This window comes from Triturus cristatus, chromosome 3_2 (genome assembly GCF_964204655.1).
Source record: "Triturus cristatus chromosome 3_2, aTriCri1.1, whole genome shotgun sequence".
Classification (NCBI taxonomy): Eukaryota; Metazoa; Chordata; class Amphibia; order Caudata; family Salamandridae; genus Triturus; species Triturus cristatus.
In genome coordinates this window covers 780,375,752-780,403,219 of record NC_140584.1, presented here as the reverse complement: position 1 = coordinate 780,403,219, position 27,468 = coordinate 780,375,752, and the positions used below count along the sequence as shown (strand labels likewise).

The window sequence follows — 27,468 nt, the reverse complement described above, 5'->3', positions numbered from 1 at the left end:
AGGTTGGTCCATTGGGGCAGCTTGGTCGTCATGGCTCTTCCAAACAAGAGAGTTGCAGGGCTTTCCCCTGTCATTGAGTGAGGGGTCGAACTGTAAGCTTGAAGAGTAGTGTTCAAAACAACTTTGAGGTCGAGCTTCTCCAATTCAGCACACTGAACAGCTTTCTTTAGAGTACTCATGAACCGTTCAGCAAGACCATTGGCCTGCAGCCAAAGAGAAGTGCGCTTTTGGTCCTTTATATTTAGGTAATTCAGAAAGACTTTGAATTCTTGACTATTAACAGGTGAGCCACTGGCAGAGTTTAGGATTGCAGGTACACTCCATGTCACAAAGATGTCATCTAACTTTTGAATAACCTTTTCGTGTGTAGTGGATGAAAGATCTTCTACCAGTGGAAAACGAGAGTATTCATCAACAATAACTAGAAGATGATGTCTATTCTCAAGCAGACCAAAGAAATCAATAGCAGTTTTCGCCCAAGCATGGTGTGGCAATTCTGACATGTTCAAAGGATGCTGAATAACTTGAGTTAAACACAGTCGCATATGAGACAAGTCTTCAAATCTTTTTTTCTACCCTTACATCGAGATACGGAAACTAGACTTGATCACAGAGAGCTCTCTTAGTGGCAACCATTCCTCGATGTCCCTAATGGGTCACGCCGATCATATTTTTTCGGAGACTCTAAGGAATAACAATTCATGTACCTCACAGAATGAGGCTTTCTTGAGTGACTGAAAGTTCATCTCTTACGTTTTTGAACTTCACATACTCACTGCCATTAGTGAGGGGGCAAGAGTGATGGTTCCACGATTGATGAGCAATAAAGTATTTTAACTTTAACATGTCACTATCTTGACTCGTGGCGGTGACAATTTGTTCTAAAGAAATGGCAGCTGGTTTGCCTGATTTTACAATAAAATTGATGGAATCCTCTGTCGTCTTAGATGGGGTACCAGTGCATTGCTAGGGCACTCTTGAAAAAAAACACCAGCAGGATTCTGATCTTTCCCTGGACAATGAAGAATTGTGTAGTTGAATTATTGTAACCTCTAAACCCAACGTTCAATTCTAGGAGGAATTTTGGCTTTGGGATTGCTGAATATTGTCAACAGTGCTTGATGACCAGTCACTACTATGAAGGGCTTTCCATACATAAACACATGAAAATATTCGCCAGCCCAAAATCACTTCCAAGCTTTCTTGTTCAGGATGCGAGCAAGCACATTCCGTTTGTGACAGGCTTTTACTGGTGTATGCCATGATATGTCTCAGTGCATTTGGCTCCCCATTGTGCTGTGCAAGGATTGCGTGTAACTCAACAGGGCTAGCATCAACTACAACCTCTGTATGACATGTGGGATCAAAGTAGGCCATTGCAGTGGCACTCTCCATAGCTTGGTTGATCTTTTGGAAGCTCTTCTCATATTCTTGTGATCAATGAAAAGACACATTCTTTTTCATTAGTTCTCATAATGGTGCACTGACCATAGCAGTCTCATAAATATCTCGAATAGTAACTGGGCATTCCAAGAAATGCTTGTAACATAGAAATGCCTTGTGGTGGATTTGCATTAAACAACGCTTCTACATTAGCTGGATCAGGTTTCAAATCCCCATCAGAAAAGACATTGCCAAATATTTTTAAGCTTTTCTTGTGAAATTCAAATTTATCAGCATTCAGAGCTAAGCCTGCATCATTCAGCAAATGAAATACCTGCGTGAGAGCTTTCTCATGCTCCTTCTGTTTAGCTCTGAAAACCAATATGCCATCACCATAGTTAAATGTATGTACTACAGGCTGTATGATACATCAAATTATATCTTGGAAAAGTTATGCAGCAGGGATATACCAAAACTCCATTGCATATAGCAAAACAAATCAATATGCATAGAAAAGGTTGTAATGTACCTGGATTTTTCTTAGAGCTCCAATTGGTGATATCCTTTCGAGCCGAGAGAAGAACTTCGCACCATTCAATTGAGTTATCACATCAGCTATGTGCATACTAGGATGTCTCTCGCATATTTGCCTTGTTGGCCTGACGCATGTCAACGCATATGAGCACAGCTCCTCCAATGTTACTTTTAGTAATTTTGACTACAAATGACTCTCTAAGACCATGTGTATACTTTAGTCTTTGACTTTGTAAAGTGTGGTAATGGAGATAATTCTTGATTCTTCTCCTCAGGCATGATATTTATCAACGCACCGCTATCAATTATGAATGGTATCGAATACCTGTTTATCTTTACAGTGATCTTCGGACAATGTTTGAATGCTTGTGCTTTTTTTTCTTTTAAATTTTTCTTTACCTTGTGTTTTTCCTCACATGAGACCAGTCCCACATATGCATGCCCTTTTGAAGTAAACATCGACATTACACAATTGTCATTGTCAATTTCAGTGGGAACTGATATTGAGGAACTCTTTGTTGATGATTTAGACAATGATTGACTTCGTTTGGTGTCAACTTGCATCAGTTGCTGTGACCGCTTAACCTTGTGGGAGTGCGTCAAACATCGCTGAGGTAGCGTTTGTTTGGGCATTTTGTCATGAAAGGTTCGCTTTACCACAGCTGATGTATATCTGTCCAATGACGGGACATTTACTTTTGTGTGGAAATGACAGTCCAGATCTGTAACACGTTTTCTTTTTCTGTGGCGACGTTGCCTTTTGTCTCTCGGCCTTGTATTTTGGCTTAATTTTCATGTTCATGAGTGACGCACTTTGGGTGCCTCCAGCCTGCACGTCAGTCGTGGGCAGCACGGTCTTCAGCGAAGGCAGCCTTAAGGACTTGTTCTAAGCTCAGAGTTTCTTTCAGCATTCAGTGTCACAAAGAATCTGACAGACATCCCTCCATCACTCTGAGGTGGGAAGCTTCCCCATCATTAAATTATTGAATTTACTGTGCTTCACCAGAACATCTAGTCTCTCAACAAAGTCATTGATGGTTTCACCTGGTCTCTGGCATTCATAACTGCATAACTGCATATGTATCTTTCATTTGGCACTGAATTAAATTTGACATTCAAGTTCATTGTGAATTAATTGTATGCCATTTCACCTTTTTGTGGCATCTTTTTCATGGCTTCTTTCACTCATTCACCAGTCATATTTCTCAGATAAGTTGTGATCTTTTTATCATCTTTTTTGTCTATGCATTGATGAAATATTCAAAAGTCTATATCCATGCAGTCCATCTATTGCTAATATTCTGGTTTTTGGCAGTATCAAATGTAGTTGGCGGTTTTAAGAATGCAGCCACCGTATATACATTGGTGGACAGTAGTGGTCTGTCAGGAGCTTCCTGTGGAACTTGATCAGAGGGAGCTTTTCAAGTGCCTAGTGATGTCCTGGTTTCGAGGTCAGCCTTAATGACTTTCGGACCTTGGCTCTTGCCCTGGCTCTCCATTGCAGATCTTTATCTTATGGCTGTCTAATTGTTCTGGGCCCATTGGTGGCAGGTTTGGAGGTGGGCCCCTTTGCCTGGGGACAGCTCTGCATGCACAACCCCTCTGGTCTTCCCTCTGGGGCCGTTCCGCAGCACGTTGTGGCATGATGATTCATTAATGGTTTTAGTAAGTAGAAAATCGATGTATTCTACTAGTCCATGGAAACAGGCAACGTTATGAGCAGCGTTGTGCTTAAATGTTTCTTCACAAACACCTGGTTGCATACGCCTTTAGCATTCTTACTTCGTATTGCGTATGGCATTCATTTACATAATGGTACAGTACCTTTTATTTGCATCTGTTTCATTCAGTTCCTGCCCACCGTCATGTAGACTTTTAATGCCGCTTTCTTTGTCTTTAAGCATTTATTACAGGCTGGCGTTGCACTGAAACTCCACCATTGCCAGCGTTGATACTGAATTTCGACTGTGGCACACACAGCATGCACAAGCAGTTTGCTGGACCATGCATACCCTCTGGCAGAGCGCTTTCTGTGTATGGGCTTTGTATTCCCTATCTCGTCACCAGTTGCAGCGTCCTGCCAGCCATAGACACCCGCCAATAACCATGCAACACACAGAGAGCAATTTTACACATCTTTATTCTACTAGGTGTAAGTCGGAACTCCATATTCTAAGCCTGTCTTCAACTCATCTTTCCAAACACTTATGTCACAGGCCTACGGTATAAAGATGGAGCCAAAAGAGTTCCTGTGTTCTTTTATTTACAAGACACTACACTCCCCACAAACAGTCTTGTTAAATGTGGAAAGACTTCAGTGCATAATGTGAGCTGGTGGTTGCCGGTGGTGCCCACTGGCACTCATTTTTGGGGACCGCCACTTATTTTTCCTCATCATATATTTCCCAAAAGCAAGAAAGGGAAATAAGACAAAATGGAAATACGGAGGAAGAGAAATAACAAAAATATATTGCAACGCAGGAAACTGTAATAGTGAGATAAAGAGGCAGGGATTGCCTGGTGGCAGATTAAAGAGGCATGATGTGGATTCCAGACTACCAGTCTTAGTATTCCCACAGTCGAGTTTTAAGCATCAGCACTTCTTTTGCAAATTATGGGGCACATGCATCAGACCATTTTGCGATCGCAAACAGTGCAAATCACATAAATTCAGCCATTTGGGATCGCAAAATGGCCTTTTCCAAAGCATGTAACTTTTTTTGCAATTCACAATTAAGGAAATAGCTAATTTTTTGCAATTCCCTTAATTGTGAATGCAGTTAGGGCATCGCAAATTGTGATTCCCTAAATGCAATGCATCATGCATTTGCAAATTGCATTTTCCCAATTTGGAACTGCAAATTACCATCAACTTCAAGTTGATGGTAATTTGCAATTCATTTGAAAAATGCAAAACAAATGCATTTTTCAAAGTGCATTGTGGTGCACACACATGCCGTTAGGTATGCACCACAAGTGCATACCTACCTATTTTTGGGGGTGCATCAGAGTGGCCTTCTGGCCCCCTTGCACCCTTCAAATTGTATGAGCGATTTGCGTGTATCTGTCTGTTACTCACAAACTGCGCATGCAATGCCATTCATTTCTATGGGCTGATAGGCCCGTAGGAATGAATGGGAAGCCATTCCTTAACTGCGAATCGCAATTTGGGAGTCGCCATTAAGGAATGTGTATGAATCACAATTTGTTTTGCGATTCCTACATGCATAAGGAATTGCGATTCCTAAATTGCAATTCCTTAAAAATTGCAATTTAGTAATCGCAATTCATACTTTAATGCATGTGGCCCTAAGTACTCAAAGACTTAAATATGTTGTGTCTATAAACTGGGCTGGTGTTTCCATATTGGAGATATACATATATATTTTCTAAGAACTCAAAAGTGTCATTATAACATTTGTGGAATATATCTATGACAAAACAATAACTGTTTCCCTTAGCGCTCTATGAACACATTCAAATTATGAAAGCGTTCTCCATGTGTTCAGCTTCCAGAAATATTTAACATTGTTTTTCCTCAGGAGCCAACAAAATGGTTCCAGAAACCTGTATGCTACACAAAGTGTCAGCAGTTAGGTTTAACCCACAATAAGCAAAAACAGAACAAGAGAAACTGAAAAAAGAAGACTGTTCCCCAATTACAGTGCAACAATACAGAAAGCTATACATTTCCCGTCCAGGGCTTGAGCGTGGTCCATTGTTTCCGGACTTCAGCGTTTGTGCCCTCGGTGTATAAAAGGGCTGAGGCCTCCGAGCACTGAGTACACAGCTTCTGACTGACACCAGCCAACATGGGAAAGGTAAAGCAACATGCAGGGCTTTAGCATTAGGAATTCCTCAAGTCTTATTGTCCCGGAAGTCGCTATACTATCAATCACTCCTTTGTTAGGAGCCCTCAAAGCTCTGATAAACAGAGTTGATTTTTACATTATGTTTTAACACAGACGGCTGAGATAGATTAATTTGCTTTGAACAGTTCCTTTGTACACTCTTCTGTTGTACGTGCTCATAGCGCAAAGAAAAATGTATTTAGCCTTACCTAGAGCACTGTGCCATTATATACCTAATTGCATTATTTGTTACAAACTTATGGACAAGAAGAAGCAGGCCAGGATATGTTGCAATGCTTGTGAGAGACAATCTTTCTAAATCACCAATGAGGCCGACTGCAACTGATCCGGGGAAGATCTATTTTTGCATTTCTCCCAGTGCCATACCTTTTATCCCCTTTCATACCTACTAAATAACTGTTTCCAGACTATTCCCCTCACAGTTTTCATTGTCCTTGCTCCTCTAACCCCCCTCCCACCCCACCTTCCTTTTCTTTGTCTTTAGGGCCATGTAACTTTCTGAACAACTGACTTGAGGGGTCAAAGAGTGTTTGATATTTTTGGTCAAGTAGGCATGTCTACTGTTTTTCTGTAAATTTGATTATTTAGTTGTGGGTTGCAGATCATCTCATTATTTCTTTCAATAAAAAGTGTATGAAAAAATATCAAGAACAACATTAAATCATACCATTTAACTCTTTTTTTCAAACAAAGGTTCTAGTGTGAGGATTTTAGGAAAGCATTGCTTTGAGAGGGATCCATTTTTGTTCCACCGTTCTTTTCTAACCCTCGTAGCTCATACAAACACGTACTGGTATATCTAACAGGTTTGGTTCAGATAGTGATTTATAAGCCATACTCACTGGATTTACAATTCTTCTTCAGCTGGCGGCAGCTGCTAGGAGGTCTTAGTAGTAGCCGCTGGCAGGGGATAGAAGGCACCAGGTGAATTTAAAGCAGTGCTGCAGGTACACAGTAAGGAATCAGTGACGGCATTCTGGTGGCAGGGCAGTCACGTGAAATCACAATGTTAGCAGCTGCTCAGCAGCAGGGCAGATGTGTGATTGGTTACTGTGCTTATCAGAAACAGATATTGAATGAGTGGTGATTGACCAAGTATTTCAGATGTATAATAGTCCCTCAGACATCCCATTAGAGGAGAGAGAATAGATTCAAACAGCAAGTAGAAAGAAGCTGAGACAAAAATACTCTTGCGGGCTGATACAAGCTGTGATTGACAATACCCCAGCCAATAGCTGAAAGGTCCTGAGTCAAAGAAGTCAAAAGAGGACCTGTATTCCCCTATATGTGTATATTTTTACTTTGTTGACAAAAAGAAGTCTTAGTTTACCAACGTGCTTAGCAAGCGGCTTATCAACCCTAGAAATAGTTGTGTGGTAGGGTGTTGAGACACAACAGTAATTGATGCTTCATTATTATGGATCAGCTGCCCTTTCTATAGGTAACACTGGCTGTGGCTTCTAGTAAACTGTAGGCTATATACCATGCATGTTAATTTCATTAACAATGTATTCACTCATCTCAGTGATGCATGAAGGACAGAGCATGCAACAATCAATTTTTACCGTATTTCATGGTTACCCTCTCACTAGGAGATGAGTTCCATCAGCTTTTCAATAATATTAAGCCTCAAAGCTATACACGACCACAATGCTGATGAACACAATTTTTAAGCAAAGTAATGCAGAAATATCAAGCTTGGATCTGAACAGTGAGTACATTGAACTAGTGGATGCTGGATTTCCTTAGGAGCCTCTACATATCTCCATTGGCGGAGAATTACCTAGATTATAGTCAATGAACACTAGACATCACAAATGTGACCCTTAACATTGCTCTAATGCCATTTTCTTACCAGGCTTATACAGCAGGAAAGTCTTTATGGGTGTAGTATGTAGTCTGTAGTGAACTCTGGAGGACACTGTCACAGATATATTACTAGAGCATGACTTTATAGAACACTATCACTTACAGACTGCATATTTACTATTGAAATGTCGAGTACTTTTGCAAAGACATGCAGTTTGACTGACAAAACTATTCAGCGCACAACCGATAATGTATGGCAATTCGGTTTCAGCATATTTTTTCATTTGCACATCACCAAGTGAAGTGTCTTGATTTGTTGTGAGAGTATTAACATTTCTGTTTCCATTACTCTTCAGAATTACAAACAGGGGGCAGATTTACAAGCCCCTTGCGCCACTTTTGCGTCATTTTTAACATGGGAAACGTGACGCAAAAGTGGTGCAAGGGGCTTGTAAATCTGCCCCATGTGTTTTCCCAACTGCTGATATATTGGAAATATTTGTACAGTTCATTTACAGGTATTTAAAGGTTCTTCTGTGTTAAAAAAAACGTGGCATGCTACAGCCTTGCCGTCCACACCCACTGTTCCCCAGGACGATTGTCACATAGTTCACTTTAGAAAATCCTCTAACTTTACAGAGAATGAAAAGTAAACACTAATCCCCATGTTAAAAGGATACCCCACAATCTGTCTGCACACATAGCCTGGCATTTGGGCTCTCTCTGAACACAGAGCAAATGTGACATCTAAAAAACATAATGTAAAGGAATCTTCATTATTGATTCCCCCTCTGAACTCAAGCATGGACCTTGTTGGCGGTGCTGTAGTATCCCCCACACCCATACTTCCAGCGCCATAAGGAAATGGCATCAGTGATGTATTTAGGAGGCCAGCACAATAGTGAGATTTGTGATGATTGGACAAATCATGCCATGCAACTTTAAGTTGAGATTGTGACTGGCTTTACACAGAGACACTTTGTAGAAGTTCCCATGTGAAGTCACAGTTTTTAGGAAACATGAAAATCAACTTCTCACCTGCACGAATTCTGCAAGATAATAGCTGTGAGTAACAGATTGTTTGTCTTTCTGAGCCCAATCCTGTGCCACAGAGCACTTCCAACTAAATATTGCTTTTAGTCATAATTCCTCCATAGTTAACATAATATATCTAACTCAGTGCTACATTGTCTGTAGCATGTAGAGGTGGTAGCACTACAATAACATGTATGGTTAAATCATGGGCCTAGAAATTGTTAGGACCTTCGACTTTGCCTTGTTGATCACCATTTTACCCCTCTATTAATGTATTTTGTAAAGAAAAAGACTAGCATTATTAGCTATAGCTTTTCTTGTGATTGGTGGGCCATTTTGATTGTTATTTCATTGTGTCAGACTGTATCTGAGTCTCTGATGCATAATCACCTCAAAGAGCAAGCTCTGAGTTCTTGACTTTACCAAGAAAGTGATGAGCATGGTAGGAGCCCATGGAACTTTGGAGCAAAGCAACAGTGCTTAATGTGTACAAGAATAAGTGGTGTGGATCAATGTTTTGCTCAGAAGCCTGCGGAAGGAGATATTGAAGGTCGGAGTGCTGAATACCAATGCTGTTTAGGCTGGATTGCTCTTGTTACCACCTACAGTACGGTTCCAGTCATCAGAGTGCGGCACGGAGATTTGTCTCCCATCGGAAATGGTCTGAGCACCATTTTGGACTACCCCTTGCTGTTTCTGCATCTTGTGTGACTAGTAACTTTGATTTATCTAGTAAAGAGACACCTGTAATTCATATTCGAGGACACTTATAAGTGATGCAATGCAATATAATCAGCACGCACACATCTTCGCTGCTTTTTGTTTATTGAGGACTGTTGCTGCTTTAAAGAAGTGCTGGAGTTCAGTTTCTCTATGAAATGGAATCAAGTAATCAGATATTTCTTGGCTGCCCTTCCACCTGAGAACTTTTATTGGACACTGTGTGCCCTGAGGAAGGTGCATGGCTCTTCGGACGCTTTGCACCGAAACACGCGTCGGCACCTGCAAACACTTGTGCTTCATCAAGAAGATTGCCTGATGATTTAAGAGGTTGGATGTAACAGATATACATGAAGACTTCATATCTAGTAAAAAATTCTACAAAATCTGACAAATATCCTATGTGGTGTCAGGTATGTCTTATGCACATAATTGAATTGAACATATTTCAATTGTGCATTCCGTGATACTTTCTCAGGGGATTCCAGGACTCTGCTCCATTCCTTAGCGGTCAGCTCCCTTCTCAGATTCCTCTCCCATTTCCCCAGCAGTTTCAGCAGTGGAGACAGAGAAGCCTCATGCAGGGACTCATAGAACCAATTAATTTGGTGTCTCGCTGTGCCCAGGGTGATCAGACCCCATGCGTCCCCGGTTCCTCTCTACTCCGGTCCCATAACTGCCCAAATGCTCGTTGCAAAGTCTCATATACAAGGAACTGGCTGGGGGGCAGGCCACAACCTCCACCAGTTCCGTAAAGGGGAGCAACATAACCTCTTGATAACAATCCCCCACATTCTCAAGTCCCACCACAGCCCATGGTGCCTTCTGTTCTGCAGCTATGACCCTCTGCGACTCCCTGTGTGGCAGCCCCACCAGGGGTAACTCCAGAGAGTATTACAGGGTATCAGGTACTTTCTTGATGCAACGTTTCCAGCACTGTAGTGTTGTGGTCTGAACTATCGAGGTATACAGAACTTTTATTGTATGGTCCAAGAGTTTTGCCAGCAGCAGCCTGGGATTTTGACCTGCAGCTGGGATGCCGTTGATAGAGCTCAAAATCTGTCACTACCCAGCTCCCTGCCTCTACAGGATGCCTCAGAGTCTGGAAGAACACTCTACGCCTACAGTTCCCCCAGACTAAGTCTTTTGTTAAGGAGTCTAAAGTGCGAAACCATCCCGTAGGCATCATAACTGGCAAGTTGGCAAAATAGCATAATAAGCGGGGTAACATGACCATTTTCTCCAGGGAGATCCTAGCCATTATGAGAAGGAGTAACATGCCTCAGAACTGAACGTTGGACAGGAGCGATCTAAGTGCTTTATCCAAGTTACCACCTCTTAGATCTTCCAAAGAATGAAAGGCCTGGATATCTAGGTATTAAACATAACTGGTGCCCAGTTAAGGTCTGCAGGTAGATTGGGAGGTCGTTCTAATTGTCCAGCCACGTAGAACAGGTATGCTTTACATTTATTAACCTGTAGACCTGACAGCTCCCCAAATGTCTCCAAGCAATGTAAAGCTGTCTCCACACTCCTAGTAGCATCGCAGAGGTAGACCATTAGGTCATCTGCATAAAAGAACATGATATATGTCCCCCTTCCTATCTCCAGGCCCACGACTTCCCCTCCTTCTTGAAGTAGCTTGGCCAGGGGCTCTATCGCCAAGGCGAATAGAAGCGGCGACAGGGGGCATCCCTGTCGGGTACCTCGCTCTATTTGATATAGTAGTGAGATATTTTTACCAGTCTTGACTCTGGCTGTGGGGTGCGTATACAATAGTCACACCCACGCCACCCAGTCATCTCCCATACCCAAGCGCCTCATAAGCGCTAGCAGGTAGTTCCAGCCCACGGTATCAAAGGCCTTTTCTAGGTCAATGGACAGAATATCGGCCTGTCGGAGGGATTGTGCCTCCGGGTGGTACAGTACCAAGTACAAGCGTCTGAGGTTGTACGAGGTATTGCGGAAAGGAATAAATCCATTCTGGTCGGCATTGATTAGGTTCTGCATATGGAAGTAGTCTAAGCGCCAACACCTCGCTTAATATTTTAATGTCAGTGTTGAGCATGGAGAGGGGCCTGTAATCTTTTACCCCAGCATCAGGCGCTGCAGTTTTGGGGCGTGGGATCACCAGTGCATCACGCATCCTCTCTGGCAAATGGTCCACCTGGAGCAACTCCGCATACAAGGTCACCAAACTTGGAGCCAATTTGGTCCCAAATGTCTGCTAAAACTCCGCTGGATGGCCAGTTTTCCCACTGGCCATAGTGGCGATTGCTCCCTGCACCTCTTGCAGGGTCAAAGGTCCTCCCAATTCCTGTCTTGCCTCTACATTTAAAATGCGGAGGTTAAACGGGTCACAGAAAGCACTGATAAGCGTGCTGGGGGCCTGAGGGGGATTGGCATAGAGTGTCTCATATTAGTTCCTAAATAGACCATTGATCTCCTCCTGGTCATGTACCGTCAAGCCAGCAGCAGTCAGAACACGTAGAATCGGGGATCCATGTATTTCCGGCCTGGTTGTCCAGTGCCCGGATTTCTTCCTCCCTAGCCAACAAGTCCCTGTGGAGGACCATATGCACTCCCACAGTTTGCCCCACACAGTGTCCTCGCACCACCACCTTAAACGCTTCCCACTCTATTAATGCAGAGGAAGTGGAGTGTTCATTTTCAGGAAAGAACTCTCCTATGAGGGAGTGCAGGGCGCTAGTAAATGGCTCGTCTTCTAGAGACATAGGATTGAGGCTCCATGTAGGTATGGGAGGTCTATCTCCATGCGGCCGGTATGTCAGCAGCATTGGTCTGTGATCCAACAGGGTCCGCCCTTGATATTCTGTACCTATGATAAAACTGCTGAGGGAGGGGGAGCACCAAAAGGTGTCTAGTTGTGTGTGCAGTTGGTGCATTTGGGGAATAAAATGAGTATTGTCGTGTCTCTCCATGTTGGACTCTCCAAATATCTTTCAACTCCCAATGTGACATCCACTCCCCAATCCAGTCGCCACTCGTTGGGTTTGAGCCCCGTGTAATGGAGGGTGGGAACAGTCCAAGCCTACATCTATCACTATTTTAACCCCCCCCCCCCATTTATAACATGCCCTAGCATCATGTCCGCTATACGAAATGGAAAGGTTGGCCATAAAGGCCAGTTGGTCCTGGCTGGGTGCATACACACAGCCTAGTGTGATTTCTCGCCCATATAGCCTCCCCATGAGAAACAAATATCTGCCTTCCTTATCTATTATGACCCAGCTCAAAGGGAACCCTGGATCTAACCCAGACTAACACCCCTGTGCGTACGCAGAGAAACATGTAGCATAGACCTGCCCTCTTCAACGCCTACGCAGTCTTTCTACCTCTGCTCGAAGGAGATGTGTCTACTGCAGGAGAGCTATCTGCACTCCCCGTCTCTTTAAATAATTATGTATGTTATGGCATTTGGACATGGACCCCATCCCCTTAATGTTCCATGTAAGGAACTTCAGAGCTTGGCACTGTGTTGACATCACAGGTAAAGCAGTTCATCCCCTTCCACCACCCTCCAACCCCCCTCCCAATCCAGCAAAAAGGAAAAGCAGTCAGTTATCTGCTCTACAAACATGCCAAGCCTTGCACAACAAAAAACAACAGAAAAACGGATCTTAACATGCACCAACTCCCCATTTCCCGAGCAGTGGGGCAACAGCCATCCGCCCAAACCCTTCATATGACTACAAAGGACAATCAAGGCCCAAACCAGCTATGGTATGGTCCGTCAAGGGGGTCATGGCTTCGTTCGATATCTCTCAAGAACGTGTCAAATATCAGGGCCTTTGCAGTGCACCGACCTCAATAATAGTCCAACCGGGGCCATATCGCCTCCTCAGGCTCAATGAGAATCAGCTACCACCGCATTGGCAAGGCACTGAGCCAGTTCCATTTTCTCCATACATGCTCTGCTATATGATCTCATCTGCAGTTTTTCGGGTTACTTGCGGCATGTTGAGGCTGTTTCCATTGGAGGAGTCTGAGTCCGATCCCCCAGTTCCCCTCTGTGAGCACGATCTCAGCAAATGCTGCTGCCCTTTCTACCTCTGTCTGTGAGGGAATTGTTTTCTTTGAGATGTTACCCGTCGGGCGTCTCCTGGAACGCTTTCCAGCCCACCTATTCTGGCGAGTCAGTGCCTGTTTTTGCGCAACCCGAGGGGTCTTGGTTTTATACACTTCCAACCAGTCCCATGCAGTCGAAGCGTCTTCACAGAAATGTGTCATTCCATCCACTACTATGCGAAGTCAGGCAGGAAAATTAAGGGAGTATTGAAGGCCTTCTGATCTCAGCACCTTCTTAACTTCCAAGAAGTAGGCGTGATTTTGTTGCACTTCAAGGGTATAGTCAATGAATATAGAGAATCTGATCATGCCTTTTGCAGTAAGATGTCTCTTTCCCTCTAATGCAATAATCGGGCCACTACTGGTCTCGGGGACCGGCCCGGCGCCGGCGGGCATTCTAGGATCCGGTGTGCCCTCTCCAGGGTGTAGAACTATATTAGCCCCTCCGGTTTAGCCACGGGGCAGAGCCATGGCTCCAAATAGGCCATCATGTTGCCGTTTTCAACCCCCTCTGGCAGGCCCGCAATGCAGATGTTGTTTCTTTGGCTACGCCCTTTACTATCTTCTGCCCTGCGCTCCAGTGTTTTAAACCTGTCCTGCAGCTCTGCCACCTGTTTGACCATCGCCTGGTGGGCCAGGGACAGCTCTTCAAGGCTTGATTCCACCACTTTCACTGTTTCGTTGAGCTTCTGTTGCTCTGCACGGAGTAGACCCATCCCCACCAACACTGTGCTTATATCTTGAAGCAGTGTCTCTTTTGAGTCTGAGATTGCCTCTAGAATCTTAGCGAGTTGTTGTTGTATGAGGTCTTCTAGCTGCTGCGCCCCGCATTGCTCTGCGCCTGCTCCAGTTGTCCCTCCTCTTGTTCTGTGGCAGTCTCAACTGGTTTTGCCTTAGGTTTGCCCCTCGGGTATGATATTGTCCTGGGGTGTCCCTAATGTCGCCTCTGCTCAGCCCTCACAAGGGTGCCCTCCACTCTATCGCAGGAATGTGGTGGTCCACTGTCGAAGGGAGCATGCAGGGGGGACCCCCCGGTCCACAACACTTGAGAGTTCAGCACGGTGCTCCGCAGTCCCAACAGTATTAACTGGCCCATCTCTCTCGTTGCTCCCGCATCCCAGGTGGCAGGCCTCAGTCAGGCAGTGGCCAGGTCCACCAGCTCTGTGTTGCGGTACCCGAGTGAGATGGGTCCCCCAAGTTCCCAACCCAGCAGTCACTTTTCCGTGGCTCAGTGCCTCCTCTTTACTTTATTCCATCTCTGAGAAGGCAATGCGGCACACCACAAAAGTATAGTAACACCCTGAGTCATCGTTTCCTCGGGTATTGTCCATCAGTTGTAGACTTCATACAAAGATACACATCATTGTCCGTTCTTGATAAGACTGTATATGTTGCGTTTATTGATTGGTAATCAAACAAATGTCTAATGTTCAGAACGCAGCCGACGCGCGTTTCGCCCAAAGGGCTTTCTCAAGGCTGCATGCATACAAAGAAAGAAGAAAAATAACGTCTAATTGACTGTATGTACAGGTACGCAACAAGTATTATAATCTGCAATACGCAGAGCATAAGAAAGGAAAAGACGGATCAGTTATATTAAAGACCTTGCTTAGGTACAAGACTGAAGATGAGGCTCAAAGGGAGATCGCCACCAAATGAGGTCCCATAGAAAGTGGCATGAAGAGAGAAGTAAGTGCCAGAAAAATAACCAAGTAAAATACCGATGTGGAATCGAAGCGGAAAGTAAGTGCCAAAAGGATAACCAAATGAAGTACCAGATAGTAAAAATACTTTGATAATACAAATAAATATATACATCCATACATATTTCTTTTGCAGGCTTTACAACTTAAGCTATATAAATTATATACAAACCACACGTTGAACCTTTCAAGGTGAGACATTGATTCTTCGGGCAGTAGTAACCCGTTCACACTATGGGGTTTTATTTTTACTATCTGGTACTTCATTTGGTCACTTTTTAGTATTAAGGTATGTGATTCCAACAGCAAGTGTAAATATGAGATTAGATAGCAGGTTTGAGGATTATGACAAAAGCCTATCTTTCATCGAGGTCAATGAGAACAGAGTTATCTGCTACGCATACAACACAGCATAGCCAATAGCTTATATAATGTTCCATTTTATCTTCCTTTTTACAGATTATTTTCTACGAGGACAGAAACTTTGGTGGCCGCTCCTATGAGTGCAATTCTGATAGTGCAGACCTGCACTCCCACCTCAGTCGCTGCAACTCCCTCCGTGTTCAAAATGGAAACTGGATGCTTTATGAGCACCCCAACTACAGGGGGCGCCAGTACTATCTGAGGATGGGGGAGTACCCTGAGTATCAGCGGTGGATGGGATACAATGACTCCATCAGGTCCTGTCGAATGATCCCTGAAGTAAGTCCAGCTTCAGCCCATATGCTTTTAGCAATTTTTACAGATTTACTTTGGTTTTTAAAGACACAAATATTGGAAATATATATTTTTTGCTTCTGTCTAAAATAGGTCACTAATGCAACAAGTGCTTTTCTAGAGCATCCACATTTCTATCTCTCTCCTCAAACAGTTTTGATAATTAAATTCCTGCACATCCTTTTTTGTATAGATGGAGACATATCAAAATCCATTCATCAACATGACACCCTGTTCTTTTATGAATGCATGTATGTATGTGGTACTTATATAGTGCGCCAGTTGCCGAAAAGCAGAGGGGCACTGTATATGGTACAAAGCAAAGACTCAGTCAACGTGTGGAATGGAGGGGTAGTAGTTGGTTTCAAGAGGCAAAGCAGACTGTTGCTACATCATGAGGTAGTGTTCTTCAAAGAGGTGCGCCTTAAGATGTTTCCCAAACTGGAGCAGGATTGGACAGTTCTGATGCTAATGAGGTCTCATCTGAATCACACATTTTTTGGAGATGCACTTTAGAACGGCATTAAATTGTTAATTTTTTATAATATGATCAAACTTGAGACTATTTACAGTGTATCGACTACAGGTTGGATTTTGTGAGTTAATAAATCATCGCAACTATTTATAAAAAACCTGTGAAAACATGCAGGAATAAATTGTAGAGATTGTGTAAGATACACATGACTTGTCCTTGTGCAGCCAACAAGGCACATATATACTGAGAGGTATGCATTCTGACTGTGCTAACATGATTTTTAAATATACAACATAAAAAATGATGGCATAGATTTATACTGCCTTTCTGACTCATTCCTGTCCAGTCTTAAGTGTGAAGTGCTCCCTAGTAGAATGGAAAGTGTAGCTGGGGCAGGACACCTTTAGTTGTTACAGCAATTTGTATGTGCATTGAAGGCACATGTTGCAGCTAGGTACAATGAAGTCTTTATTTCCTTCTTACATGACACGATATTGCCCTCCTTCCTGAAATGAGGCGCAAGTTTAATACTAAACACTGCTAAGGCATGGTTTAAATTGACTGTGAGCTTGACTCTTGGTGTGATCAACACCATGGCCCTTATTTAGAATGTTTACAGATGAGATCCTCCACAAACATTACAGATATCCCATCCATCACAAACATGACAGATATCCCATCCATCATATTACAAGTGCATTACAGACTATGACACTTCCAATACAGTGGACAGGATATCTGCATCATCAGTATCATCTCAAAATAGGCTGGATTACATCACTTAGGGCAGCATAACATCACTTTCCTTGACTAACAACATTATTTATAGTTCTGTCATAATTATCACCAATGTTCGGTTTACCATCATTTTAACTATTTGGATGTTGTTTGCTGAATGGAAGTCGTTTGTTATTGTCTTGCATTTAATTTTGTGTGGGCCAGAGTTATATTGTAAGGTAGCAGAGAGCAAAGAAGCAACACCTCCCTAAGCAGTTTGAGTAATCTAGATCCTCATATTGTAAGGCCACACATTTGAAATGCAGTGCCTCATTTACGATGCAGGGTCTCTATGACCAGAAGCCAGTGTTCAGAATAGAGTCAATGCATCTAAAGAATTTTCACCATAGTCCATATAATGAACGGGAACACTGTGGAAACATTGAAAAAGCTGTTTAGACACACCTACAATCAATGGGGTGCAGGTATCCTACCTGATGTGATGTGTCCCCTTGTTATACATTCCTACTTTATCTGCTTTTGTTAATAGAAGACCTAACTCCAGTTAGATAATTCATCTTCTGGTAAAACATATCTTTATAGTGTATGCTGTCAAGCTATCTTTCTCTTTGATGAAAGGAATATAATACAATTTCCTTTTCAGAATGAGACGTGAAAAAACATTCTGTATAAATACTGTATAAATATATACAGGGTGTTTCAATCTCATTTTAGTCAAAAACACGTGTTTTGTAAATGTATAAGTTGTATGTCAGAATATTCAGTAACAAAATATATTGATATGTGGAAATATCTTGGCCTGAATATTGGTAACCTAAATGTAATTAATCTAAGGTACATAGATGTACAATTCTTAACTTTACATCTATGTTATCTTGAAGATAACATATATTGTCAAAATACATATGTGTGAACCTAAGAATAGCTAATCTATGCTTACTGATATATACTTACCTTCACACTTTCACAGTAATTTAATAGCAGTTTAGGACCTGATATTCTGCAACTATGATATTTTAAAACTCGATATTCCAGTGGTATGCCACGTTGATCTAAAAATTGATCTTTTGCAACTCTTCTTTCCTCTTCATTTTCACAGTACCGTGGCACCTTCCGGATAAGGCTGTATGAGGAAAGTGACTTTGGAGGACAGATGATGGACTTCACAGATGACTGCCCAAATGTCTATGACCGATTCCACTTCAATGACATCCACTCCTGTAATGTGTTTGAGGGGCACTGGATTTTTTATGAAGAGCCCAACTATAGAGGACGTCAATACTACTTGAGGCCTGGGGAGTACAAGAGATACACCGACTGGGGAGCCATGAGCCCAAGGGTTGGCTCCTTCAGAAGAATGGGATATTTGTAAACTACTGTAGGTAGTAACTTTGTTTAGATTGTATTAATAAAACTTAAAATACCTTGATATCAAAGTGTATTGTTCTTCCCCACCAACAGTTGAAAATAAAGATCATCGCTGCTTTTCTTAAAACAGATGGAATCTATATGGTTGCTTTCGGAAGGTTGTTACTTACTAGTAAAAAGGCCATAATCACAAAATAAGGTCCAGTCTCAGTCTCAATAAATTATTCCCTTGCTCAGCCCTTGGTAACTGGCTGCGAATAGGCAGGCTTAATTTAGGAGACAAGGTTTTAAAGCAATTAAAAAACAGCAATACGTTACATACGTATGACACAACACACAATAGAAATCCAATAATAATTCATAAAAATAGGAAATATTTTTATGACTTAAATGACACCAAAATGGAAAAAAGTCCAATGTAGGAAACCGGAGATGTGATTTTTTTAAAAATATAAACTTTTTAGTGCCTAAAATCGAAATCTGGACATGCTAGACTCAGGTTTTTTCATTGCTGGTTCACTGCACATCCTCACATTTCTCCTCATTAGCATCTCTGCAGAGATAGTTGTTACCTGTTGCATGACACCTTGGTGCTTCAGCTCCTTCCCCAATTTAAACTAATGCCAGCACTTCAGAAGACCTTTTTCTATTTCTTATAAATACTGTAAAAAAGAGCTTAATATTAGAAAGTGAGCAACATGATGCACACATGCAGGATTGTCCTGTTATTTCCTTGTAAAGGTGATGGGGGTGTATTCTTGATAAACCATTTCTAGTTCATAATCTTTTGAACCATTCGACGTGTGAGTGGTCTATGTGATACATTTCATTGAGGACCAGCCTGATTAAGAAGGAGGTCGGCTGGGGTTGTTCATCAATTAGATAGACTCATCAAGGGGACCTGTGCTTTCTGCCCAATGGGAGACTATGCCTACCAAATAAACACAGCAAACACAAGGAGATGATGGACAGAGCGCTGAAACCTTTTAGACACTCACCCCCCAGTCAAAGATCTGGGTTGAATCCATCATCGTTCTTTAGCTCATTTCACCACCCAAGTTCAGACTTGACCCTGTTCCTTATGGGAGCAGTCCAGCCCGAACTGACAAGCCAGGTCTTTCCTGGATCGCAAACAAGCATCCTGGGACCGTTTTTGGGGTAACACCCCTCATCAGCCAGTCTAGCTTTGAATCCAGTGGAAAAGTGAACAAGGAACCCGTGTCTGGGCATACCCTGAAAATTTAGGACAAACAAAGCAAACACATGGAGATGATGGACAGAGCGTTGAAACTTTTCAGACACTCACCTTCAGTCACAGCTCTTGGTTGAATCCACCATCGTTCTTTAGCTCACTTCGCCACCGCAACTCAGACCAGCCATATTCAAGTCAGTCTTGACCCTGTTCCTCATGGGAACAGTTCATTCCGAACTGACAAGCCAGGTCTTCCCTGGACCAGAAACAAGCATCCTGGGACCGGTTTCGGGGGAACACTCAGGCATCAACTAATTGTTCAGTGCCTCAGTAAATAAATGCAGGAACGCCTGTAGGGGGCATAAAAATCTATAAATTAATAATTGCATAACAATTGCAAAGTTTGATGAGAAATCCGAGAGAATCATGAAAGAGTTGGGCAGGAAAGAGGTGATGGATGGCCAGGTCGCAGCAGTATTAAAAAGAAGAAGGCATGTCTAAAGGATCATCCAACAAGGTTTCGACGAGACCTCAGAGAGGGGGTAGATCAAAAGGTTGCTCACCGTGTGGTAGTGATTTCCACACCAGTGATACAAAATGGTGTTTTGCGTCTAACAAGGAGTGCAGAAGGTGTGGGTGCCTGGGTCATTATGCTTGTGTGTTCAAGGACTCATCTAAGTCACGTGTGGCTGGCACTGAGGAAACCTTTTGTGAAAGTGACAACCAGGATCGTGTGTTGATTGTTCGGCCTGAGGTGAAGGAAGGAAACAGGAGAGACACACCTAAAGCCTGGTTTGGGACTCCGGGCAAACAAGTGGAACTCATGGTGGAGTCCGGCTCATTGTACACCATCATACCGAAGACGTTGTGGAAAAAGGATTGTCCGCTAGTGTCTCTTCTGCCTAAAGACATCAATCGCAGGGGCTACCAGGGAGAACGTATTGATGTTTTGGGGTATTTTTCTTCTCCCATTGTGTTCAAATCATAGCCGGTCGTAGGGAAAGTCAATGTGATGGAGGATGGGCCACCTATTTTGGGGTAGGAGCATCAATGTGATTTGCATTTTATAATTGATGACCATGCTCCAGGTCAAGTGTTGCCAGTCACTGATGTTACCACTGAAGAGGTGTTGGGGAAATGAAGGATGTATTCAATGAGAATTTGAGTGAGATGAAGGGCCATGTCCACAAAATTGTGTTGGAGGAAGGCGCCATTCCTGTTAAACACAAATTGAGGAGGGTGCCCGTTGTAGTGAGGGGTGAGGTCAAGAAACCATTAGATGACATGCTCAATGAGGGAGTCATAGAGCCTGTTGAGGCTTCAGGATGGGTCTAGTAGATATTGCCAAGAAGAGTGACAGCAAGCTTAGATTCTGTGTGGATCTTCGCAGCTTAAACTAGCATGTTGTGACAGTTATTTTCCCCCTCCCAAGTATAAATGAGTTGTTGTTGCTCAAAGGTGGTAAGTACTTTTCTAAGCTTGACTTGAAAAGTGCTTATCACCAGATCAGGTTATATGAAGATTCACAGAATATATGGAGGGAAATTTTATCCTCTGCTGCGAGCAATTTTCAGCGGATCATGACTGAGGTCTTCAGGTGATTGGATAATGTAAAATTATTTCAAGATGATATCTCAGTTTTTGGTGTGTCGTTCCAGGAGCATAACAACACCTTGAGGTCTGTGTTGTTTAGGCTCAGGGAGGCTGGGCTCACTTTGAGGAGGGAAAAAGGTAGGTTCTTTGTGGAAGAAATTGAATACCTTGGCAATACTATATCGGGGCAAGGGGTTCCTCCCAAGGTTGACTTGTTGAAAGCTATCAGGTCTGCACCAGGTCCCCACGATAAGGGTCAGTTAGGGTCGTTCACGGGTTTGATTGAATACTAAGCTAATTTTGTGAAAAAAATTTGCAGGCAAGACTCAAGAACTGAGGATATTGCTACAGAAGGGGTGTATGTTCATATGTGGTGAGGGTCAACAGAGAGCATATGAAGTGGCGTATAAGGACATTTCTGAGGTGGGTATCCTTGCACCATTTGAAATCCAACTCAAAACATTTTTAACTGTGGATGCAAGTGCATGGGGTCTGGGGGATGTTCTTTCTCAGATATATTCTGGTACAGAGAAAACTGTAGCATTTGCCTCACGTTCCCTTATGAATTGTGAGAGCAACTATTCAGTCATAGAGCGTGAGGCTTTAGCTTCCTCTTAGTCAGTAGAACATTTTAGGACCTTCCTACGGGGTCTCACTTTTTTCATTCATAGAGACCATAAACATTTGGTCAAACACTTGAGTCCTGGTGGGGCAGGCAAGTTGTCCGTTAGGCGGGTTAGTCTAGCCTCCAGACTTCAGGAGTACAGGTACCAAATTGGACTCATACCAGGGTCAAAAATGCACAAGCTGATTGCCTCTCATGCTTATCTTTAGAGTGGTCAGAGGGGGATAGACATGGTACTTCAACTTGGGAAAAGGAAGTTGGAGGTTCATTCTCGGCTGAGGAGTGGCATAAGTGTATGGATCGTGATCTTGTTCTCCAGAAAGTGGGCAAATGGAGGTGTATGGGGGCGTGGATTATATGGTATGGGCTCATCGCATTACAATTCATTGTGTGACCAATGTTTCTCCTTTGAGAAAATTTGTGGATGAAATCTGGGAACTAAAATTACCTTGACTTGGCTTATTAGCACTGGGTGAGAGGAGAGTAGTGGGTTGAGTGGTGTCAGGAGAGAGCGAGTGAGTGCTGGTGACTGGGTCAAAATAAGGCATGGAATGTTATGCAAGGGATTGAGTACATTGTGGGGCCTATTCAAAGTCAAGGAGGTTTGTGACAGGTATGTGGTGTTGGATAATGGTAACAAGTGGAACATACGCAAAGTGTCATTGTACCAGAAAGTGCAGTTTGGGGACAGGAAAGAGTATACCTGCCTAGGGACCTCAATGGCTTCATGCTTATGAGTTAGCCAGCAACAAGTTAGGGGAGGGGAGTGTTCGTGTTGAGTGTGGGGGTGGTGATGCCAGTGAGCCTGTGTACACCGGCTCTCGATCCTCATGGTGAGGTTAGAGGAAGTCGCACTGCTAGACTGCATAGACCTCCCCATTATTTGGTGGATTATGTTTCGCTCTACTAAGCTTTATTGATCCCCGCATTATCTGCTGTACTGGTACTATTATTTATGCCTGTTGTACTGTTGTACTGTTTATTTTGCTGTTATTTCTTACAGACGGTGTAATTCATTTAAAATTGCTTTGTTTTCTTTTATTTCCACAGTTCATTTGTTTCTACTTTTGTGTAGAAGGGAAGGGAATGTGTTGTGATGTAGAACCTCAGTATGATATACTGAGGTTCTTGGGGAATGTTGTGGTAGCGTGATTCAACTGGAGTCAGTTGCCCTGTGGCTGGTTGAGGGAGAATCAAGCAATTCGCTGTTGATGAATACATGAGGGTTGCAGCTTGATCTGTTGCTGTGGTGGTGTCTTCATTACAGCTCACTGCCCAGACCTGCTGTTAAGTCGTACCACTGAAGGCAATAATACTTGGGATACCTGAGTGGAAAGTGAGCGCAGCACCATGACATAACCCTAGATCAGAGCCTCCCTTTTTCAGCCCTTGGCTTACATTGAGACCAAGTCAGAAAAAGAGCACAAAGCACATGAACCTGTGAGGAAAATTGGTTTCTGAACCCATAAGGGATGAACATGCCACACATGTGATGTTCAGTGCTGGAGAGTACCACATATCCTGCAGCATTTATGCTCTTAGTGTTACAGCCAAGCTGCTGTTTTAGGCCTTACTGCCTGTGCTTCATGCAACAACTTCCTAAAGGGCAGGTGTTTAATGCACTAGTATGTAAATGGAGTCTTTTGCTTCTCTGTACTCACCCCTATCAGATTCTGATGTAGGCAAATGAAATACCATTACTCATGATGACTGACATTACAACATTGTATGGCTGTACTGTGGGATATTGCAAATTGTAAATTCCACCTCTCACAAAGAAATGATTGAGTAAAGCTGAGCTATTACACTACTTGTTAGAAATTGGGTGCCCGATTCACAGAACTAATTTAAGACAAAGTCCTAAACTTACTACCATTTTCGTATTCACGGAAGGCACTTACTCATTTTGGTATTCACAGAAGACACTTACTCACTTCGGTATTCACAGAAGTTAGGAGTCCTAACTTTAGGACTCCTAAATGCCTTTTGTGAATACCGAAAGTCTTAAAATTAGGATTTTTCTCAGTTTAGGAGTCCTAAAGTTAGGACTCATAACTTTACTACTACTAAACTGCGAAAAATCCTAATTTTAAGGCTTTCGGTATTCACAGAAGGCATTTAGGAGACCTAAAGTTAGTAGTCCTAACTTTACTACTACTAAATTTAGAAAAATCCTTATTTTAAGACTTTCGGTATTCACAGAAGGCATTTAGGAGTCCTAAAGTTAGGAGTTCTAACTATACTACGACTGAACTGAGAAAAATCCTAATTTTAAGACTTTCGGTATTCACAGAAGGCATTTAGGAGTCCTAAAGTTAGGACTCCTAACTTCTGTGAATACCAAAATGAGTAAGTGCCTTCTGTGAATACCAAAATGAGTAAGTGCCTTCTGTGAATACCAAAATGGTAGTAAGTTTAGGATTTTGTCTTAAGTTAGTTCTGTGAATCAGGCCCTGGGTCTCTTGTTGGCAGAGGTTATAACCCTGTCCAAGTAGAGACCACAATCCTAGGCAGGGTAAGTCAGATACAAAACCTGAATTAACCTGGGCTCATCCTCTGGTAGCTTGCCACAGATCAGTAAAGCTTAACTCAAGAGGCAATGTGTGAAGTTTTTTTGCAGCACTTAAATTAAAGTAACGCAGTGAAAACACCACAGAAAGACTCCACATAAGTTCTGAATAAAAGAGAATATTTATCTGAGTAAAACAAGACTGAAATAACAAATACCCAATAAGTAGAACTGAAGATGTTATTTTTTAAAGAATAAATCCCAAAACAGTGCTTAGACATCAATAGCGCTATAAGGTTACTAGATTGGGTAAATCCCAAATTCAAGCCAACCACGATGGAGGGCAGGCCGGATACAGGACCCGTGCAGGCCCCCCTGGAAAAGTACCTTGTACGGGGCAAGCATCGCCATCAAGGACTTCCTGCGTTGGTTCCGATTTACACAGTCGGGTCAATGCGTCAGAGTCGAGTCTTGCAGTCAGTATTCCTGGGCCTTAGAAGCGGGTTCTGCAGCTGTTTTCGGAAAATATTGACTGGCATCAGACGACAGTGCATCGGTTCCAATAGCCGCAAAGTAGTAACTGCATCAATATTTTCTGAAAACATCTGCAGAACTTGCTTCTAAGGCCAAGGAATGGAGGAGGCACCTCAGGCAAGGGTAGAAATCTCAGATGGCTGAGTCTAGCAGCACCAACAGAGTTACACAACATCCTCTGTGACCCTGAGACTTCAGAGAACAGGAGGCAAGGCAACAAGCCCTTGGAGAAACGTGGGTTCAAAGATGTAGAGAGAAGGTCCAGTCCCTCTCACTCCCAGGCAAGAAGCATAAGGCAGCGGTTCAACAAAGCAGAATATGTTGCAAAGTCGTATTCCCCCCTACAGCACAGTAATCAGCAGTCAGCAGTCCAACACAGCATTGCAGGTAGCAAAGTGGCAGTTCCTCCTACAGCTTAGCAGCTCTTCTTCCAGGCAGAATGTCCTTGGTTCCAGCAAATTTGGTGGTGTCAGGGGTTCAGTACTTATACCCAAATGTGCCTTTGAAGGGGGGGAGACTTCAAGGAGACCTTTGGAATCACATGGTTCCTGTCTTTCCTTCCCTGGCTCCAGACTCACTACAGGGGGGTATGCAGCTCTTTGTGTGGGGACAGGCACAGCTCTATTCAGGTGCAAGTGTCAGCTCCTCAATCCCAATCTACCTCAGGAAGGCCCCTCAGTCTGTCTAGAGGGAATATACAAAGCCCTGCTGTCACCCAACCCATACATGTATTCAGAGGCAGACAGAGGCACAAAATGGTGAAAGTAAGAAAATATAACACAGAGAAATCCTGAGGTCTAATGGTAAAGAGAAAAGGTGGTATGTAAGGTGAGGAAGAGAGGCCTAATGTACGTAGTGGAAGGGAACAACTCCAAAACCAAGGTCATACAATCACCGTGGGTAACTAACCCCATCACATGGGATTTTCATCCCAAAGAAAATCTCAGAATCTCAAGGGGCAGCAGGGCCCTTTAGCGAGAAGTGAGAGCTTTGTGCTGTAGGTATTATGCACCAAGAGGGGGAATGAATCCACAAATGAACATAAAGTGAGTGGGGGTTGCAGTGCTGGTGTAGTAGTAGTGAAAAAAAAAAGGAGTGTGTTAAAACTAGTGACAGGACGGCCAGGAGACTTCTGTTGAACAATGCCGTACTGATGCTAGATTAAAAGAAGTGGAGGCAACACTAATCCGGTTTGATCAGTGAAGCAACATATGAGATAGTGGTCGACATGTTTCAGCCGTGGCGCCTAACTAGGCTCGGCTTTCATCAGGACCTGGAAGCTACTGCAAAGAGGAAACAACGTGACGAAGGATATAGTAGACACCCTCAACTTGCTTGTAGGGTGCACGTCTCCTCAAATGTATACACAACACCTAAACAACAAAAAGGAAGACAGTGTAAAAATGTGTGGAACTAATTTGCTCAGTCGTGACAAATATGAGAGTTGCAAACTTGAAGCAAAATCCACTCACCCGTACAAACTGGGTCGCTTGGAAAAGTGCTGGATTCTGCACGGAAGAAAAAATTCAAGCGAATTTTTCTAAAGAATTGGGCAAGTTCGTGATTGATGGAGAACATGTCTCCTTTGAAGGAAGGAACAAACCCTAAACCTTTATTCAGGAGGGAGTTTTCATCAGCTGTGAGAATTCTGCTGGATAAGTTAATGACTAGGTTGTGCTCGTGCTCGGAGCGGCTGGAGTGTTCCTCGAGCTCGATGATGGAGTCCCTTGTTGCTGGTCTAGCCACTGGACTTGGTTCCGTCTCCTTCCCCTTGACCGTCCTCGGCCAAACCCTAAAAAAGGCTGGTTGGAGTACATCTGTGGAGGCGGGGGATAGGGACAGGGTTGTCCGAAGGGAGGAGGTTGTCCAAATGGTGGAAACGGACAGGTAGGATCTTTACTCGATGGGTTCCACCTCCCCTGTTACACTTGATTACATTATTTTGAAGGCGCCAATTTTCGAGCGTTGTTTCCAAAGTGTTTTTCCTCACTTTGGTTTACCATTGGACAGACCTGTACTATTTCATACTGCTCTGTCTTTTTGCTCAGCGTTGGTCACGTTTCAATCTTTACTTTTTTAGATTGATTTACGATGATCTTGCTGAGCCAAGTTTTTCTGTGCAGACACTGCTTTTGGCAGTTTTCCCTCGTTTTTAGATGACCTACTCACTCACTTTTTTTCACACTCGCTCATGATTTGTAAGCCACCATCCTTTCACTAGTCTTACATTCTTTTTCCAGAGCGGTGTTCCTTCCTGAGCGGTTGCCAGGTGGAGGTCCATTTTCCACCCAGTTTGTACGGGTGAGTGGATTTTGCTTCAAGTTTGCAACTCTCATATTTGTCACGACTGAGCAAATTAGTTCCACACATTTTTACACTGTCTTCCTTTTTGTTGTTTAGGTGTTGTGTATACATTTGAGGAGACGTGCACCCTACAAGCAAGTTGAGGGTGTCTACTATATCCTTCGTCACGTTGTTTCCTCTTTGCAGTAGCTTCCAGGTCCTGATGAAAGCCGAGCCTAGTTAGGCGCCACGGCTGAAACATGTCGACCACTATCTCATATGTTGCTTC

The 27,468-nt window shown here is 43.1% G+C and overlaps 1 protein-coding gene across 2 annotated transcripts in view; it reads left to right on the top strand.

The window, feature by feature from the left end:
• The window catches only part of LOC146858112 (gamma-crystallin-1-like), a 78,278-nt gene extending 59,774 nt beyond the window's left edge, over positions 1-18,504 (top strand). Inside the window, exons 1-3 of one of the 2 annotated variants that reach the window (XM_085648867.1) lie at positions 5,707-5,738; positions 15,605-15,847; positions 18,175-18,504. In XM_085648867.1, coding sequence (XP_085504993.1) covers positions 5,730-5,738; positions 15,605-15,847; positions 18,175-18,447 — 525 coding nt within the window. In that variant the 5' untranslated portion in view covers positions 5,707-5,729 and the 3' untranslated portion in view covers positions 18,448-18,504. Of the gene's footprint in view, positions 1-5,706; positions 5,739-15,604; positions 15,848-18,174 lie in introns of those variants that run through there. The other variant, XM_085648866.1, reaches the window with a different exon arrangement.
• The last annotated feature ends 8,964 nt before the right edge of the window (positions 18,505-27,468 follow it).